We start from the raw sequence: 19,834 nt of genomic DNA on the forward strand, positions 1-19,834 counted from the left end.
CGCCAATCCGAAGCCAGGATCCAGGTGCTTTTTCCTGGTCTCCCATGTGGGTGCAAGGACTCAAGCACTTGGACCATCCTCCACTGACCTCCCGGGCCACAGCAGAGAGCTGGACTGAAAGAAGAGCAACCGGACTAGAACCCGGCACCCCCGGCATATGGGATGCTGGCACTGCAGGCCGAGGATTAACCAAGTGAGCCACGGTGCCAGCCCCAACAGTTCAGTTTCTAAAACTTTCTATCGGTATGGCTTTGAGTCTGTTCTCTACCTCTGGGGTTGAGAGTTTGGTTCATGCAACATTTAAACTGCTTCTTTTTAGCTTTTTGTTTGAAAAAGTGCTCCCTCTTCTGGCTTTCTTTTTGGTGGAGGGAGAGGGTAGGTTTTCCTAATCAAGTCGTAGTGGCTGTGGTTACTCCAATCTGTCCTGGGCTTTGTAGGACAGAAACATCCTCTTAACTGTTAAGAGTTTTAGCTGCCCACACAACTTTGCCCTTCCCTCTGGTTGTATTATTTTGTTTCCCAAATTTTGAAGTCCCTTCCAGATACGGCGCATTTCTCTTCATTCTCCAGTGCCTTTGTGTGATTTTGTTTCTGTGTTTTTCCTATTAAGCTTCAAGGAAGGCAGACTTGTTATCTGCAGGCTGCGTGACTCCAGCAGTAGCTTATATGGCCATCACAGAATCAGTAAAATTACCTCTTGCCACCATTTTTGTTATATGGTCAGTGTTTTTCTCAAAGATTTTAAGGAATTCTTCATGTGTTTTGGATATGTCTGTTTGTTCACTAGAGGAGGGTGCTTTGAAAAGTTCATGGAAAATGGCGTTAAAAATTAAATATAGCACCTAAGAGAGCCACATCCCGTGTCAGAGTGCCTGGGCTTGAGTCCTGGCTCCTGATTCCAGCTTCCCGCTGAGGCAGATCCTAGGAGGCAGCAGGCGACAGTTGAAGCAGTTGGGTCCCTGCCACACACACGTGAGATCTGGGTTGAATTCCTGGCTCCCAGCTTGGGCATGATGGGAGCTCACTATGTGTGCGTCTCTCTTCTCTCTCTCTCTCTGCCACGCAAATGATTTTTTTTTTTTTTAAAGGCAAGTTATTTTCACACAAATGGTTTATGGAAAATGAATTATATAAAAAACGAGGCATGGATTTCAAAATAAATTTATCTTTTAATTCCAAAATACATTTCAAAACCGAAATATATTTATCTTTTAATTCCATTTTCTATAAACTTTTTGTGGTTACTGTGTTTGTTGTGTGATATTTCCTTACACTCTGAGGCTTCTACCTATTACTCTTTACTCTGTCCAAAGCTTATTGATTTATGTTGTGTCTTAAAAATACTTTTGCTTCTTTCATGTCTTGAAGATGTTTCCCTGTTTTCTAGTTGTTATAATATTAATAACAGGCCTTTTGAGGCTTAGTTGGCATATGAGAAAATGTCCCTGTTGATAGGGCAGCATTTGACCAGGTTCGACATGTGTGCACCTGTGAAACCAACTACCCCAGTCACGGTCTTGAACATGTCAGCACCTCCGGGGGCTTCCTGAGTTCCTCGTTAACCTTCCCAGACACACTCAACTACTTACACCATCTGTCACCATTTATCTCTAGCACTGATCTATTTTCTGTCACTGTTAGCTTATGCATTTAGCATTTGTTACATGTCCTGTAAATGGAATAATACAGTAGGTGGAGATTTTCTGGAGGGTAGGGATGTTTTGGGCTCCATCCCTGCAGCATAATTATTTTGGATTTATCTAAGCTTTATAACTGTTTCGGTAATTCATTTTATTGCATGTATTTTCTTACATGGTATTCCATTACATGGATATCTATATACTTCTTATCTTTTAGCTTATGAGTGGACATTTGGATTGTTCCTATTTTCTGGCTATTTCAAGCCAAGCTTCTATGAATGCTTTCATTAATAAAGCATATGTTTCCAATACTGTTAGGGGAAGATTTGGCCTAGTGGATCAGATACCTATATGCCATGTCAGAATGACTGGGTCCTGAATCCAGTTTCCTACTAACGCACACTCTGGGTGGGAGCAAGTTGTGGCTCATGTAATGCTAGATCATGTGGCAAATGTATATGAATATGTAACTTTTTAAGAAACTGCCAATGTTTCTTCCACTTATTTTGGACTTTAGTTTCTCTTCTTTTTTAAAAGCATGTATTTATTTGTTTATTTTTATTTATTTTGAAATCAGTTACAGAGAGAGAGGTAGAGACAGAGAGAGAGAGATCTTCCATTTGCTGGTTCACTCCCCAGATGGCTACAATGGCCCACATTGGGCCAGGCAGAAGCCAGGAGCCAGGAGCCTCATCTGGATCTCTCATATGGGTGGCAAGAGCCCAAACACTTGGTCCATCTTCCACTGCTTTTCCCAGGCCATAAACAGGGAGCTGGATTGGAAGTGGATCAGCTAGGTCATATATGCTCATATAGGATGCTGGCATTGCCAGTGGTGGCTTTACTCACTCTACCACAACCCCAGCCCCTTCTTATTCTAGTTTCCAAAAGTAGAAATTGAAGTCATTGGTTTGAGCTCTTTCAAAGATTTATTTATTTATTTATTTATTTTTGAAAGAGTTACACAGAGAGAGAAGGAGAGACAGAGAGAGAGAGAGGTCTTCCATCTGCTGGTTCACTCCCCAATTGGCTGCAATGGCTGTGGCTGTGCTGATCTGAAGTCAGGAGCCAGGAGCTTCTACAGGTCTCCCATGTGGGTGTAGGGACCCAAGGCCTTGGGCTGTCTTCCACTGCTTTCCCAGGCCATTAGCAGAGAGCTGGATTGGAATTGGAACAGCCGGGACTCGAACCGGTGCTCATATGGGATGCTGGCACTGCAGGCGGCAGCTTTACCTGCTACGCCACAATGCCAGCCCCTCTTTCTTCATTTCTAATGTAAATGTTTAGTGCTACAATTTTCCCTGTAAGCACTGTAAGCATTGGCAATATCCTATCCTTTCTTTTTTTTTTTTTTTTAAAGATTTATCTGGAAGAGTTACAGAAAGAGAGAGAGAGAGAGAAAGAAAGAGATCTTCCATCCACTGGTTCACTCCCCAGATGGCTGCAACAGCCAGGGCTAGGTCAAGCTGAAGCCAGGAGCCAGAAGCTTCATCTGGGTCTCCCACAGGTTGCAGGGGCCTAGCTTGAACTTTAACTGGCACCTATATGGGATGCTGGCACTGCAGGCAGAGGCCTGACCCACTATACCATGACAGTAGCTCCTGCAATGCCCCATACATTCTGACTTATCAAATTCTCATCTCATTAAGTTTGGAGTGATCTCTAATTTCCCTTTGAATTTCCATTCCACCCATTCACTACTTAGAGGGAAATTAGACCTTCATTTTCAGCTATGTGGGGATTTTATTTTTTATTATTGTTTTCAAATATAATTTTGTTGTGTTCAGAGAACACATTTTGCATGACTTTGGTCATTTTAATTGTCTTAAGACTAGTTTTGTGGCCAAGATTGTGTCCCATCTTGGTAAAGGTTCCATGTGCCTGGAAACAAATCACGCATTGCTGTTGTGGGCTGGAGTGTCAGACGGATGCACCTAGGACAGACTCTTGGTGTGGCTGCCCTGGTCTTCCACACTCAGTTTCTTCCAGCTGTTTCATCCATTGTCAACAGAAGGGTACGGAGGCTCTGACTACACTTGTGGATTTGTCTGTCTTTACATTTACATTGGCTTTTGTGCTTCACATCTTTTGGATCACTTTTATTAGGTGTGTAAGTATTTAGCTTTATATATATATATATACACACACACACACATATATATATATATACTCATATATATACATATATATATATACTTATATATACTTGATGAATTGACCCCTGAAACATATTGAAGTTTATTTATCTCTGATAAAATTCTTTTCTGTGAAATCTACCCAATATTAATATAGCTGGCTTCCTTTTATTTCTTCTATTTAGCATGGCATATTTTTTTGACCCTTTACTTTTGACCTATTTGGGTCAGTATTTTTAAAGTTCTTTTGTAGTCAGCTTATATGTTGATCTTGCTTTTTCCAATCTTGTATGTGCTGCTTTCTGTTTGTGTGGGAAAGCTGCAGGTTTAGACCATTAATATCAAATGTGTTTATTGATATGTTTCAGTGTAAATTTGCCATACCATTCATTTTCAAATGTCCCATCTGATTTTTCCCCTACTCTGTTTCCTCTTTCTCCTTGTTTTGGATAAAAGGCACATTTATTATTATTATTTATTTATTTGATAGAGTTAGGCAGTGAGAGAGAGAGACAGAGGGAAAGGTCTTCCTTCCGTTGGTTTACCCCTCAAATGGCCGCTACGGCCAGAGCTATGCCGATCCGAAGCCAGGAGCCAGGTGCTTCTTCCTGGTCTCCCATGCGGGTGCAGGAGCCCAAGCACTTGCTCCATCCTCCACTGCCCTCCTTGGCCACAGCAGAGAGCTGGACTGGAAGAGGAGCAACCAGGACTAGAACCTGGTGCCCGTAGGGTATGCCGGCACCACAGGCATGCACGTTAGCCAACTGCTAGAATCAGAAGCAGCCAGGCTTGTAAGTGCTGCACCAAATGCCTGCCCCTTCTTCTCTTCTTCTGTCACTATGTACACACAAGCCAGCCTAAAATAGTACCTTTGCAGTCTGGCCCTTATTGTGTATTCTCCAAAGTGGCTTCCCCAGTTAAGAGGAAAATAAGTTGAGCATCTCTGTTAAATAATCATATTTTCTGTTGATTTTTTGTGGTCTTCAATGTGCTTTAAAATCTCTAGGAAACGAATATAAAAGTGCACTAGTTTTCCTCAGTCTTTTGATCATGGGTTTCTTCAATCTGGTACCTTCTTCAGAGAATAAGGTTCCTTGCTGGAAGAACTTTTCTACAACCATACAAAGATGGGGTTTAGGACCTGGATGGACTCAAAAGCGGAGACAGAGAAAGGCCACTGAATTTGTCTGCATGCGTTTTGGAAATGTTAACTGTAGGATTAATCACAAGTCAAGCAAAAAGCATACACATGCAATAAAGTATACAAGACAGTATGTAAATACATGTACACCATTTAAGCCGTAAGTCACACGACGTCCCACAGTAGTACAAAACAAAATTGTTTTAATGAGACTCGTGTCTCATGTGTGGCATGTGTGATGGATTACAAAGGGAATGGCTATTGGAAGATTTAGGAGGAAAAAGAGTCACTCTGTTTTGCGCGACACCCAAATGCCATGACAGATGTAACAAACCATTGCAAGGCTGACTTTTTATTTTTAAATTGGTGAGACTTAGGATTCATGTTTGCAGCAGCCCAACTAGATGCAGCTGGGTAAAAGTTTTGACAAATGGAATTTAGCCCAACTGGGAAGTTACTAGAAAGGAACTCAGAGTGAGGGAAGGATTTCTGTAATCTTCAAATACTGAAGCCAGGAGGTTTGACGAACGGTTGGAGATAATGCAACACAGGAAGACAAAACAGGCCATCCACCTAGGGGCCTTTTTTTTTTCCAGGATAGAATACTATTAGATTCTGTATTGGTTTTTTTCTTTAATTCATTTTGAAATCATTTCAGACTTAACAGAAGAGCTGCAAATGTTCTCTCTGCATAACTTTCACTTCCCTTCTCCTAATGCTGCTATTTCATCCACCTGTGGTGCCCTGATCCAAACCATTAAGTCAGTGTGGGCCCAGTATTCGTAACTCAGCCACAGCCTTCACTCGGGTCCCAGCAGTGTTCCCACTGAGGTCCTGCTGCTTTTTCTCTCTCTCATGTTGGTTCTCCCAGTTTTTGTTTGTGTGCGGTTTGGACCTCTGTTAGGTGCACATACCTTTAGGGTTCATACGTCTTCTTAGAGAATTAAGGTTTTTTTATACCTTTAACTAATGTTCATCTCTGTCCTTGATAATATCCCTTGATTTTAAATAAGCTTTCCTTGAATCCCCGTATATACTCTAGCTTGCTTTTGGTTCCTGTTGCCATGGTGCATATTTTTTCATCCTTTTACTTCTAACTTTTTTTGTGTGGCAACTTAAACTAGACTTTGTACAGATAGCAGTACTTGGGTTTTTCCTTATATTCAACTTCACAATCTCTTCTTTTAAGTAACTCACATATCCTAATCACCGTCAATGTGATTACCGGTGTGGTTGGCTTCATATCTATTCTCCTGCTGCTGTTTTAGCCATTTGTTCTTTTTCCTTTTTCCTCTTTTTTGAACTTCTCTTGGGTTGTTTGAGGATTTCATGTCCTCTGTTGACTTACTACTTATACCACTTAAGGTATATTGAGAGTTACTCAAATATTTAAAATGTATATTTTTAATGCATCTAAGTCTACCTTAAAATAACATATCCACTGCACTCTAGAGCAGGGGTCTTAGGTATTCCCAATACCCCACCACCCGTTGTGGTATTGTTTTCATATATTTTACTTTTTTACATACTACAAACACATTTATGGCCAGCATCATGGCTCGCTAGGCTAATCCTCCGCCTGCGGCGCCAGCACACTGGGTTCTAGTCCCAGTCGGGGTGCCGGATTCTGTCCCCGTCGCTCCTCTTCCTGTCCAGCTCTCTGCTGTGGCCCAGGAGTGCAGAGGAGGATGGCCCAAGTGCTTGGGCCATTGTGGGGGGGAGGTAAACCAACGGAAAAGGAAGACCTTTCTCTCTGTCTCTCTCACTGTCCACTCTGCCTGTCAAAAAAAAAAAAACCACATTTACATTAATACTGCTTCTACCTTTGAATGTCAGATATCTTTGATGTTTTAAAATTAATTAGAATGATTAAATAAAAGTAAAGTAAAAATATACATAAATTAAGATGACAGTAAGTAAAAGTAAAGCAATTAAAGTTAAGTGAATTAAAGTTTTAAATTGAAAATAAGTAGAAAATATTTTACAGATATTCATTCCATGTCCAATGATTTTTCATTTTTTCTATCCCTGAATTTCCCAGTGATATTTCCTTTTGTCTCAAAAACTTCTGTGAATATCTTTTGTTGATTAGACCTGTTAACAATGCTTTGTCTTGGGTTTATTTGTGTGGAATCCTTTTTGTTTTCGTCAGTTGAAAATGTTTTCTTAGTTTCTCTATGCTAAGATTTGTGGTGTACAGAAGCCACCAACATGGTGAGGAAGCAGGGTAATCTTGACCCCAAAGTGTCTGTGTCCTTGGTGGACGTCCATTTAACCCCACTTCTAATCCCAGGCACTTAGTGTTCCATCCTCTGTCTCAGTGACTCTGTCTTTCTGAGATCACTAGAGAGACTCATACGTGATTCAGTCTTGTGTCTGATTTAGTCCACTCAGCATAGTATCTTGAGATTAATACATGTTGGATATCAGTGGCTTGTTCCTTTTACTTGTTGAATAGCCTTCTGTTGTATCAGATGTACCCTAACTTCTTTTTAATCCATGGAAGAGCATTTGCATTATTTAGGAGTTATAAATAGAACTACTACAACTGTCCATGAACTGATTTTTTTTGTACAAACATGGGTTTGTGTTTTTCTAGAACACATGTTCTCAAAGAAAGGGATAATCCCAAGGTGGAAAATTGGTTTTAGGAGGCAAAAAATATCATACTCCTCCTATATATAAAGTGCCTTGTATAGGTACATAAACTGATGCACAGTCCATCTGTAGTATTAAATTTCATGGGGGAATAATCACCAAAGCTCTGTAAAGAGACACATGAATGTTGTTTTTAAAAAATGTTTAGAAACTATCATAGAGTTGGTACCTAGAAGGGGAGCTGTGGGAACAAACTGTGTGTGTTTATCCTTGTAAATACTGTCCAACTCTTTTCAAAGGGCCGGTAACATTTTGCATTCACCTGCTCATCAGCAATGTGTGATACTGGCAGTTGCTCCACATCCTTGTTAGCTCTTGCCATCGCCAGTAATTTTTTTTTCCTAAAGACTTTTTTAAATTTACTATTCAGAGATAATGCTGAATTTATTGTGTATTCTTATAAGTATATTCTTATATAACATTAATATAAATTATAGAGATTTTTAAAAAGATGGGATCACATTATCCTGCGTGTTTCCAGATTCTTCTTTTTCTTATTTCAAGATAGAACAGTAGACATCTTTTTTAAAGACATTTTTATACGTCTATATTGTTTTATTTTGCATTTACCTAATGGCTAATATCAGTGAACATGTTTTGTGTATTTATTTAGCATCTTTATATCATCTTTATTGGAGTGTCTGGTCAAGTCTTTTGTGCACTCTAAAAATATTTTTCAGAGCAAATTTATGTTTACAGAAATATCATACGGAAGGTACAAGGTTCCCATTTACTGCCCTTCCTTCCCTCCAGTTCCCCTGTGATTAACATTTTGCATTTGTGTAGAACGTGTGTTACAACAGTGGGTAGATGTCAACACATTTTTATGACCGAAAGCCCATAGTTTAAATTAGAGTTTTCCCTTTGTATAGTTTTGAGTTATGACAAATACATAACGTATGGTAAGCACTGCTGCTATAGCACACAGCATCTCACTGCCTTAGCCATGCCCTGTGGAGCCCCCTCACCCCACCCTGAAACCATGGGAAAGACTGATCTTTACAATAGCAGTCTTTTCATTAATGGAGCAACAGTAAGGCTAACAGATAATGTCCCAGCATAAATAATGGAAAAGAGGATAATGCAGAATCATCAGTTGAAAGTGTAGAGAGAAAATAAAAACCAGTTAATTTGGAATTCTAGGAGGGTGGAGTAAGGTGGTGGCTGAATAAGATGCTTGAGCAAGAATCTCCTTGCAGAGACAGCAATTTGGACAGCTATTCATGTACCCAGGCCCCTCCAAAGAGCTTGGAAAGCCAGGCCGGTGCCTATGGATGGAGTCTGTTGGCTTGCCCTGATATCAGGTGAAGACCCGTGTTCCAGTGGGATGCAGTCATTTCTGGATTGTCATGGCTCTGGCCATTGTGGTAATTGGGGGGTGAAACAACAGATGGAAGACCTCTCTTTTTCTCTCTTCTCTCTGCCTCTCCTTCTCTCTGTATAACTCTGCCTTTTTGTTGTTGTTGTTGTTGTTGTTGTTTTGGACAAGTAGAGTGGACAGTGAGAGAGAGAGAGAGACACAGAGAAAGGTCTTCCTTTGCCGTTGGCTCACCCTCCAATGGCCGCTGCAGCCGGCGCACCACGCTGATCCGAAGCCAGGAGCCAGTTGCTTCTCCTGGTCTCCCATGAGGATGCAGGGCCCAAAGACTTGGGCCATCCTCGACTGCACTCCTGGGCCACAGCAGAGAGCTGGACTAGAAGAGGGGCAATGCGCCCCGACCAGGACTAGAACCCGGTGTGCCGGCACCGTAGGCAGAGGATTAGCCAAGTGAGCCGTGGCACCGGCCTCCTCCTCTGTGTTAAATAATAGTTCAACCAATAGTATTAAGTAGAAAAAGAAACTAGTAAAAAAAATAATAAACGGTTTCTCAACAGTCAAGACAAGGGCTGTTCAAGTCACTGCTTCTCATAGTGTAAATGTAACTTCTTCAGGTTTTCTTTTAGGTGGTCTGTTGTCACAGATCAGGGGGAACATGTGATTTTTGTCCCTTAGGTACTGGCTTATTTCACTAAGTATGATGTTTTCTAGATTAATCCATTTTGTTGCAAATGACTGGATTTTATCTTTTTTTATTGATGTGTAGTATTTCATAGAGTCCATATCCCATGATTTCTTTAACCAGTATTCATTGATGGGCATTTAGGTTGATTCCGTGTCTTAGCTATTGTGAATTGAGCTGCAAAATACATGGAGATGCAGATAGCTCTTTTATTTGCTGATTTCATTTCCCTTGGATCAATTCCAAGGAGTAGCATGGCTGGGTCGTATGGTAGGACTACGTTCAGGGTTCTGAGGTACCTCCAGACTGTCTTCCATAGTGGCTTTATCAGTTTGCATTCCCACCAACAGTGTATTAGGGTACCTTTTTCCCCACATCCTCTCCAGCATTTGTTGTTTGTTGATTTCTGTATGAAAGCCATTTTAACTGGGGTGAGGTGAAACCTCATTGTGGTTTTGATTTGCATTTCCCTGACGGCTAGTGATCCTGAACGTTTTTTCATGTGTCTGTTGGCCATTTGGATATCCTCTTTTGAAAAACATCTGTTTAAGTCCTTGGCCTGTCTCTTTAACTGGGTTGTTTAGTTGTTGTGGAGTTTCTTGATCTCTTTGTAGATTCTGGTTATCAATCCTTTATCAGTTGTATAGTTTGCAAATAATTTTTCCCACTCTGTCAATCGCCTCTTCATTTTCCTGGCTGTTTCTTTTGCCGTACAGAAACTTCTCGATTTGAAGTAATCCCATTTGTTAATTTTGGCTTTGACTGCCTGTACCTCTGGGGTCTTTTCCAAGAACTCTTTGCCTATGCCCATGTTTTGCAGGGTTTCTCCAGTGTTCTCTAATAATTTGATGGTGTCAGGTCATAGATTTAGATCTTTAATCCATGTTGAGTGGATTTTTGTGTAAGGTGTAAGGTAGGGGTTTTGCTTCATACCTCTGCATGTGGAAATCCAGTTTTTTTAAAATATTTTTTTTATTTAATGAATATAAATTTCCAAAGTACGGCTTATGGATTACAATGGCTTCCCCCCCATAACGTCCCTCCCACCCGCAACCCTCCCCTTTCCCATTCCCTCTCCCCTTCCATTCACATGAGGATTCATTTTCAATTCTCTTTATATACAGAAGATTAGTTTAGCATATATTAAGTAAAGATTTCAACAGTTTGCTCCCACACAGAAACATAAAGTGAAAAATAATAGATGATTTTTTAAATGATGATGAAATCAGATCAGACCTATTGTCATGTTTAATCCCAGTGAGAGTCAAGTTGGGAATTTCTAATTTCTTTTTTTTTTTTTAACAGAAGATCAGTTTAGTATACATTAAGTAAAGATTTCAACAGTTTGCACCCCCATAGAAACACAGAGTGAAATATACTGTTTGAGTACTCGTTATAGCATTAAGTCTCAATGTACAGCACATTAAGGAAAGAGATCCTACATGAGGAGTAAGTGCACAGTGACTCCTGTTGTTGACTTTACCAATTGACACTCCCGTTTATGGCATCAGTAATCTCCCTATGCACCAGTCATGAGTTTCCAAGGCTATGGAAGCCCCTTGAGTTGGGACGGTTACGGCTCGTGTGAAGCCAGGGCTGCGGCGGCGACTGCTCCTGCTGCCGCTCCCGGCCTGAGCCCGCCGCTGGGCTGGAAGGAGCGGCTGTGGGCTGGGCTGGCGGGGACTGGGGCCTCGCTGTGGTTCGTGGCGGGGTTGGGGCTGCTTTACGCTCTGAGGGTCCCGCTGAGGCTGTGCGAGAACTTGGCAGCGGTGACAGTATTTTTAAATTCATTGACACCCAAATTCTATGTGGCACTTACAGGGACATCTTCTTTGATATCAGGAGTAATATTTATATTTGAGTGGTGGTACTTCCATAAGCATGGCACGTCTTTTATCGAGCAAGTGTCTGTAAGCCATTTGAGACCACTAATGGGAGGAACAGAGAGCAGCATTTCGGAAATCCAGTTTTCCCAGCACCATTTGTTGAAGAGACTGTCCTTGCTCCAGGGATTGATTTAGCTTCTTGATCAAATGTAAGTTGGTTATAGATGTTTGGATTGATTTCTGGTGTTTCTGTTTTGTTCCATTGGTCTGTGTATCTGTCTTTGTACTTTGTATCAGGCTGTTTTGATTATAACTACTCCAGTATGTCTTGAAATCTGGTATTGTGATACCCCAGCTTTATCTATTTGAGGTCTCCTGTGCTGCCATATGAATTTCAGCATCTTTTTTTTATTTGACAGATAGAGTTAGACAGTGAGAGAGAGAGACAGAGAGAAAGGTCTTCCTTCTGTCGGTTCACTCCCCAGATGGTCGCTACAGCCGGAGCTACGCCAATCCGAAGCCAGGAGCCAAGTGCTTCCTCCTGGTCTCCGATATTGGTGCAGGGGGCCAAGCACTTGGGCCATCTTTCACTGCCTTCCTGGGCCACAACAGAGAGCTGGACTGGAAGAGGAGCAACCAGGACTAGAACCCGGCGCCCAAATGGGATGCCGGCGCTGCAGGTGGAGGATTAATCAAGTGAGCCATAGGGCTGGCCCCTCAGCACCATTTTTTCTAGATCTGAGAAGAATATATTTGGTATTTTGATTGGTTTTGCATTGAATCTGTAAATTGTTTTTGGAAGAATGGACATTTTGATGATATTGATTCTGCCAATCCATGAACATGGAAGATTTTTCCCTTTTTTTTTTTTTTTGGATCTTCTTCTATTTCTTTCTTTAATGTTTTGTAATTCTCATCATAGAGATCTTTGACATCCTTGGTTAAATTTATTTGAAGATATTTGATTTTTTTGTAGCTATTATGAATGGGACTGATCCTAGAAGATCTTTCTCAGCTGTGGCATTGTCTCACACACCATTAACACATGGTTATGCAAAGGCAGATTGCATGTTTTAAATTAATTTTCTCTCACAATAACTCAAAAGACTGGAGGGCCCAGTGCTGTGGCATAGTGGGTGAAACTGCCACCTGCAGTGCCGGCATCTCATATATCCTCAGTCGAAGTGAACCCAGGTTAGGCACACACCGCCCAGAAGCATAACACCGCTTCTCGGTTCCTTCTTTTACTTTTGGTTCACCTGACAAATTCACATAAGGGACTGATCATCCCAGAATTCAGAACCAAGTCATCTTTCCTCACTTGAGAGAGGTGACTCTCCAGAGACACCGTGTGGGCATACGGCCTTGACCTAATGAATCAAGGAGGTCCCCCATAAGCAGAGGACATACCAACGATCTGATACACCACTGTCTGTTCGTCTAACGTAGGGAACCCCCTGCATAGTGCCATCAGCATCTGAGGTGCTAGGAATTTGTTTAGTTATGGCAGAAGTGCTGTGAGTGTCTTTCCTTTGGCTAGAATTGGCATGGCACACCAGTCTTAAGTGCTCAAACATGGGAAAGATACCCCCCTCTCAGAAGCCCACACAGATTACCAAACATAATGAATCGGAGACTGATAAGAGCCTGTCACTCCAGGCCTCTGCCTCACAGGCAACAGTTGACTTAGGGAGAGAGAGCCCTGACAGTGAAAATGGCATGACAGCAGACAATGCAGCAATGCCTAGTCAGCCACCCCCCAAATACCTGTGGGATGAACTTAGACGACCTCAAGATGATAACCCACATGAGCTCATCCCATCCGTACCCAGTGAGGATTCCCACGTTTGTGGCAGTCCCCAGGCACCCCAGGCCCTCAGGGCAGCCACTAAACCGCATCCCACCCGCATGTTTGCCGTTAATGTAGGAGCGGGTGCAGAATTCAGGCCCTGGATTCCAGTGCCTGTAGAAAGGCTTCTGCTAACCAAGGGCTGAGGATATGCTTGTGTCTTTCCAGAGAATGCGGGACAGCCCATTTGGGTAGCAGCCAGAAACATCAAGCCTGCAACTGACAGTCAACCAGAACCAGCTGAACAAGACTGAGAGTCCGCTTTATTAGTGGACACACCTGTACCAATTGTCAAGCTGCTGCCCTATCATCCTACCCTGAGGGACTGCCCATAGCCACATCCACTACTGCTTTATATCCCACTTAGCTCTGGTCAGTCATTCAAACAGCCAATAGCCTGTGTGCAGTCATGCTATTCCTGATTACCATTGTTCCTTATTCTTACCCCCTTTTGAGCAAGCACTCCTGTGGTCTCCTGTTTTGAGCGCTGGTTAGTCAATGACGGGTAAGATCCCCTGGGGGACAACCTAAGACAGGCACAGCTGCATACGGAGACCACATGGAAACGGGGTCAACAATGGTATGGCCAAGAATCATGCCTCCCATTGCTCAAAAATAAACGAAACGGGGGAAATGTGGTGGAATGAGAAGGCCATGCCAAGATGGCCACTGGCGAGCGAGCATCAGTTACGCAGGAATGGCTTTGAAACCCACCTGGCAAAGGAGCCTGCCTGGCAACAGGCAGTGATTGGTTAGGGCATAAACCACCCCTTGACTGGATTGATTGGCTGTGTTGGCTATATAAGCTGCTGCACCAACTGAAGTAAACGAGTGTGCAAGCTGCTCTCCTCTGGCCTGCTTTCGCCCGACTCCCAGGGTCTATGTGGTGACTCCGTGCCTCTTGCCCCCACCACACTTCTCCTCTCAGAATGAATCCACCTCAACATGCATGCACACACCCATGTACACGTCATGTTCCTCCTCTGTGCATCTCTTAAGAAATGGCTCAGCTTGAGCAAAGTTGACAGGAGTGGAAGGTGGAGCTCAGCACCACCAAAGGTAGCAGCCAAGGACAATGCCTCATTTTATAGAGATTCTTTCTGGTGTTTTTTTTTTTTTTTCTTCCCCTCATGGACCCTTTTGAAAGTCTGGTGAATTTCATGGAGCTCTTCTCACAGTAAATTTTTATTTTTTTAAAAAAATTTATTTGTTCAAAAGACAGAGAACCTATTGTTTCACTGAACAAATATCCACAAAACCAGTGCTGGGCTAGACTGAAGCCAGGAGCTAGGAACCCAACCCAGATCTCCCACATGGGTGTCAGGGACCCAAGTCCTTGAGCTACCACTACTGCCTCCCAGGGTCTGAAATGGCAGGAAGCTGGAATTGCACATGGAGCCAGGAGCCAAACCCGCACACTTCAAGATGGAATGTAGGCATTCCAAGTACCTTCTTAAACAGTGTGCCAAACACCTGCCCCTCACCGTATTTTGTTTTACATGTCTGAAATGAAATATACAGAACTACAAAAGAAAGCAGTTATACTAAAGAAGTTATCAAAATGTGCCCTACAATGAAAGGTATCCTTGTTATTCTGTGATGTTTGACAAATACATTCAGCCCATCGACTAACACTATAGACAAGATGTAAGAAACGGTTCTATCAATGCAAGAACTTCCCCAGTCTCTTTGTGGTCAATCCTTCCCTCAACTTCCAATCGTGGTGATCACTGGTCTATCTTTTCTCCTATGAATTTTTTTCTGTTCTACAATGTCATCTTTTTGGTCAGTTTTCTTCTACTCTGTGTGTTGCACTTAAGATTCATCCAGGTTGTCTCATATAGCATCAGTAGTTCAATCCTTTTTGTTTCTGTGTGGTATTCCAGTATATCAATGTGCCAGAATCTGCTTGTCCGTTCATTCCCTGAAGGGCAGTTCCGTTACTTCCAGGCTTTTTGGTGATTAAGAATAAAGACCCTATAAGTATTCATATACAGATTTTTTTGTGTGTGAACACGAGTTTTCATTTCTCTTGGGTAAATAAGGATTGCTGCATCTATTTGCTTGAAAACTCCAAGTTTTAGCATATACTTGAAAATGCACAACTATTTCTTTTAAATTCATAACAAACGCCATATTCAAAGGTGAAAGTACTTTCTTCCCAGGAGATTTTTCCATGTGTTTCGATCAGTGAGAGGAATGTTTTGTTCACTAGCAAAGTCACTGTTCATAATAATTTCATTAGCACTTTAAAAAGTGTCTTGGCTGTCAATGTAGATGACACATATTCTTTTGGCTTACTTGACTCACCTGATGGACATTGTCCTACTACGGGAATGGAGTGACAGTCTTGCTGCAGATGAAGTCTTGGTGTGCTCTTGTTGGTCACTCTGCCAATACCAAGTAGGAGCCTGTGGTCTGATGCAGACGGAGGGGCTGACCACTCTGTCTTACAGGCTTTTCCTTGGAACAGGGGCAAGGGTGGAGGTGGCAGACTCCAGACTTCTTTAGAGAACTTGTGTTAATTCTGCTGTCACCAGTTAACCATATGAGCTATGAGCTGAGCAAGCCTTTTGTCTCTGTGGGCATCCGTTTTAGAGCTCACCCTAAGGCAAGATGAATAAAGTGCTCAAGGCGCAGAAGTACAGAAGGCACTCACCTTGGGGCTGGCCCTGCACCTTCATAATACTGTGAGCACCGGTTCCTTAAGTGCTGCACCCCAGGGCTTCACTTGCCCAAGTTCAGGTTGTAGTCATCTATATAGTAAGGAGGTAGGTTCCATAATCCTAGCATTAACTTTTTATGACCCAAACTAATGCTTAGGACAACACACAACCAAAATAAGATTTAAATGTATTCAGTTGATTTTGGATAAGAGCCATGCTTGATAATGGAGACCAAAAATACATTTTTCTTTTAACAGAAGGGCATACTGCCTTTTCCCTCCACTTCAGAAAGGCTATGTGAATGTTCTCCAGCCACCCTGTAACCTCAGTTCTACCCATGGTCCTCAGCTCACTGGTTACAGTACTTTTCTGTGGTGCATAACCCAGATCATTCCTTCTCTTGCCCTACGATGATAGATTCCCACGTGCAGTCTAAGAATTCTCAAAATGTCTGTATTTGTGGGTTGATGTGGGTCAGAGATATTAAGAAGTACACTAGCTACATACACCCTTAGGAGTGATACTTGTTTTATTCTGAATTTGAAATAATGAGGAAAGATGGTATTAAAATATTTGTAAAAAGCTAATTTGTGAGATTATGGTAGATTGCTTTTTTATTTGGCCATTCAATAACAAGATCAAGTCTTTAAGCTATAAAATTGTAATTACTGTAGTGTGTACCTTCAGGAGAGAGTCTAGAAGTAGAATTGCTGGGTCCGAGGGTAAATGGGCCTATGTAATTTTCTAGGTATCGCCAAAGTCCCCCTCCAAAGAGAATGAGCCCTTTGCTTTCTGCTGGTGCTGTAGGAGAGTGCCTACACCACACAGATTCGTACCAGGCTATATTGGGCAACTAGGAGGATTTTTTTTTTTTTTTGCCATTTTGGTGGTTGAAAATAATATCTCATTATAATTTTAATTTACATTTCCCTCACTGTATAAACAAGCTTGAGCATCTTTTCATATGATTACAAGTCATTTTCATTTCTTTTTCTGTGAATTCTGTTTATTTCTTTAGCCTCTGTTTCTGCAAAGTTGATGGCTTTTTTCTTTTCTATATTTGAATCTCTATTTTAAGAAAATTCAGATTTGTTTGCCTTATTAGTATGACTCTTTATTTTCCATATGGAATGTGCCCTTTAACTTACATGTAGTATTTGTTTCTTATCACACATCTTTTAAAAATATAAAAATGTATCTATCTTTATTCCTTATTTGCTGCTTCTGGATTTTGAGTAACATAGTAAGATTTCCCAACTCGCAGATTATGATGGATTTATCCATGTATTCTTCTGGTAGGTGCATGATTTCATTTAAAATTTGAGATACATTTGAAAACCTGATAATTACAAAGAACGATCCAATGTTATCATTCTCCAGCTGGACCAAAGCTGCTAATTTAAATTTTAATCTTTTCTCTGTATTTTGGAAATTATTCCTGTATCATATACTTGATTTCCATGTGCAATTGTTTCTACTTACATATTTCCTATTGTTTCACTGGCCTGCCAGTACCTCACTGTTTTAATCATAGAAGTTTTAGGACACGTTTTACTGTCTGATTAGGCTGGAATTCACTCATTGCTCCTTTTTCCATGTTTATAAATTTGGAGAGAGGGAGAGGGAAAGAGAGAGGAGAAAAAGAGGAAGAAAGAGAGAGAGAGAGAATCTCCCATTTTGCTGGTTCACTCCTGAAATGTCCCAGATATCAGGAAGTGACCCAGCCAAAGCCAGTAGGCAGGAATTCAGTTCAAGGCTCTCACGTAGGTGGCAGTGAACCAAACTCTTGAGCCGTTACCTGCTGCCTTCCATGGTGTGCATCAAGAGTGGAGCTGTGACTGCATCACAGACACGCGTATGTGGGATGAGGGCATGCAGTGACTTACCAGCTGGGCCAAATGCCTGTCCCACATGATTCCTTCGGAAGAAGAATAAAATGGGAAGCATCAGTCTGCTTGGTTTTAGAATTTGTTATATAGCCACGGAAATCAAGACAGCATGGAATAGTATTGGCAAAGGGAGGCACACAGATGAAGGGAACAGAGTAGAGATCCAAGAAATAGCTCCTCACAAATACGGCTAACTGATTTTTGACAAAGGAGAAACAATAATTCAGGGCAGAAGGACATCCTTTTAACAAATGGTGCTGGAACAATTGGACAGACATAGGCAAAAAAAAAAAAAAAAAAAAAAAATCTTAACCTAAACTCACATCCTATCTACAAATTAAATCAAGTGGATCACAAATTTAAATAGAAAACATAAAAAGTCTTCTAAAGGAAAACATAGGAGAAACTCTTCAGGACACATGGCAAGAAAAAAACATCCTATACACCCCAAAAGCATGACTGTAAAGGGAAATAGTGTTAAAATGGGCTTCATTAGAATGAAACATTTGTCTGCAATTGGCCCTGTTAAAAGATTAGAAAGACAGACTACATACTCCGAGAAATAATCTGCAAAGCTGAGATCTCACAAAGGACTCATGCTTAGACTACAGATGCTGTTTGGGTTATGATGTTACCTCTGGATAAACCCATACATCATAAGTTGAAAATACCATGTTGAAAATGCATTTAATCTATTTACCCTACAGAACAGCCTAGCTCATCCTTGCCTGTCTTAAACATGCTCCAAACACCTATGTGAGCTGTCAGTTGAACAAAAACACAAGTCCTGGCCGGTGCCGCGGCTCAATAGGCTAATCCTCCACCTGCGGTGTGGGCACACCGGGTTCTAGTCCTGGTCAGGGTGCTGGATTCTGTCCCAGTTGCCCCTCTTCCAGGCCAGCTCTCTGCTATGGCCCTGGAGTGCAGGGGAGGATGGCCCAGGTCCTTGGGCCCTGCACCTGCATAGGAGACCAGGAAGGCCGCCTGGCTCCTGGCTTCAGGTCAGCGCGATGCGCTGGCTGCATCGCACCGACCGCGGCGGCCATTGGAGGGTGAACCAACGGCAAAGGCGGCCATTGGAGGGTGAACCAACGGCAAAGGGAGGACCTTTCTCTCTGTCTCTCTCACTGTCCACTCTGCCTGTCCAAAAAAAAAAAAAAAAAAAAAAAAAAAAAAAAAAAAAAACACAAGTCCTGTTTTACCATACAGTGTTGAGTATCTCATGTAACAGACACAGATGGACATTTTATAGACATGATGGGATGGGAAAACACAACATGGGGGCGTGATTACTGTGTCTATACTTAGTTTATAAATATGCTCCATTAGTTTTCTATTCCTGCCAAAACAAACTTAAGAAACTCAAATGCCGCAGACTTACTCTCTTGACATCTTAGTGTTCATGGGTCCAGAGTGGTCACACAGGCCAACACAGTGAATGGTCACACAGACTACAAGAAATGGCAGTAGGGCTCTTTCTGGAGACTCTAGGTAAGAATTATTTCCTTGACTTTTCCAACAGGAAGTACCTGTCTTCCTTGGATTATGACTCCATTCAGCCATGTTCAATGCCAATAATGTCATCTCTCTCCAACCCGTGTTTTCTCCCTAGTCTCTCTCTCTCTCTCTCTCTCTCTCTCTCTCTCTCACACACACACACACACACCCACCCACCCACCCACCATACTCAGAAAAGATTCTTTGCTTCTGAGGACTCAAGCATTAAGAAATGGATTATCCAGGATAATATGCTTACCAAGGTTTTTAATTATTTTTGAAACGAATTTTATTGATTTGTTTGATAAGCAAAGTGGCAGAGAGAGAGAGAGAGAGAGAGAGATCTTCCATCCATTGGTTTACTCCCCACATGGCCACAACTGCTTGGGCTAGGAGGGGCTAGGCTGAGGACAGGAGCCTGTAACTTCATCCAGGTCTCCCACATGGGGGAAAGGGGGAGCTGGATCAGAAGCAGGACAACCGGACTGGCACCAACACTCCAATATGGGATGCTGACATCACAGATGGCAGCT

The 19,834-nt window shown here is 42.0% G+C and overlaps 1 protein-coding gene across 15 annotated transcripts in view; it reads left to right on the forward strand.

The window, feature by feature from the left end:
* LOC127485578 (uncharacterized) overlaps positions 1 to 19,834 on the forward strand; it is a 90,707-nt gene that overhangs the window by 52,175 nt on the left and 18,698 nt on the right. Inside the window, exons 6-7 of one of the 15 annotated variants that reach the window (XR_011386130.1) lie at positions 11,396 to 11,609; positions 13,418 to 19,479. The exons of 11 other annotated variants lie outside the window; for them this stretch is intronic. Coding sequence is in view for 2 of the 4 variants with exons in the window: in XM_070067848.1 (XP_069923949.1) it covers positions 13,418 to 13,472 (55 nt within the window). In the remaining 2 variants the exon portion in view is untranslated. Of the gene's footprint in view, positions 1 to 11,395; positions 19,480 to 19,834 lie in introns of those variants that run through there. 3 more of the 15 variants (XR_011386132.1, XM_070067850.1, XM_070067848.1) reach the window with 3 other exon arrangements.

The sequence above is a fragment of the Oryctolagus cuniculus genome, unplaced genomic scaffold, assembly GCF_964237555.1.
Source record: "Oryctolagus cuniculus unplaced genomic scaffold, mOryCun1.1 SCAFFOLD_92, whole genome shotgun sequence".
Lineage (NCBI taxonomy): Eukaryota > Metazoa > Chordata > Mammalia > Lagomorpha > Leporidae > Oryctolagus > Oryctolagus cuniculus.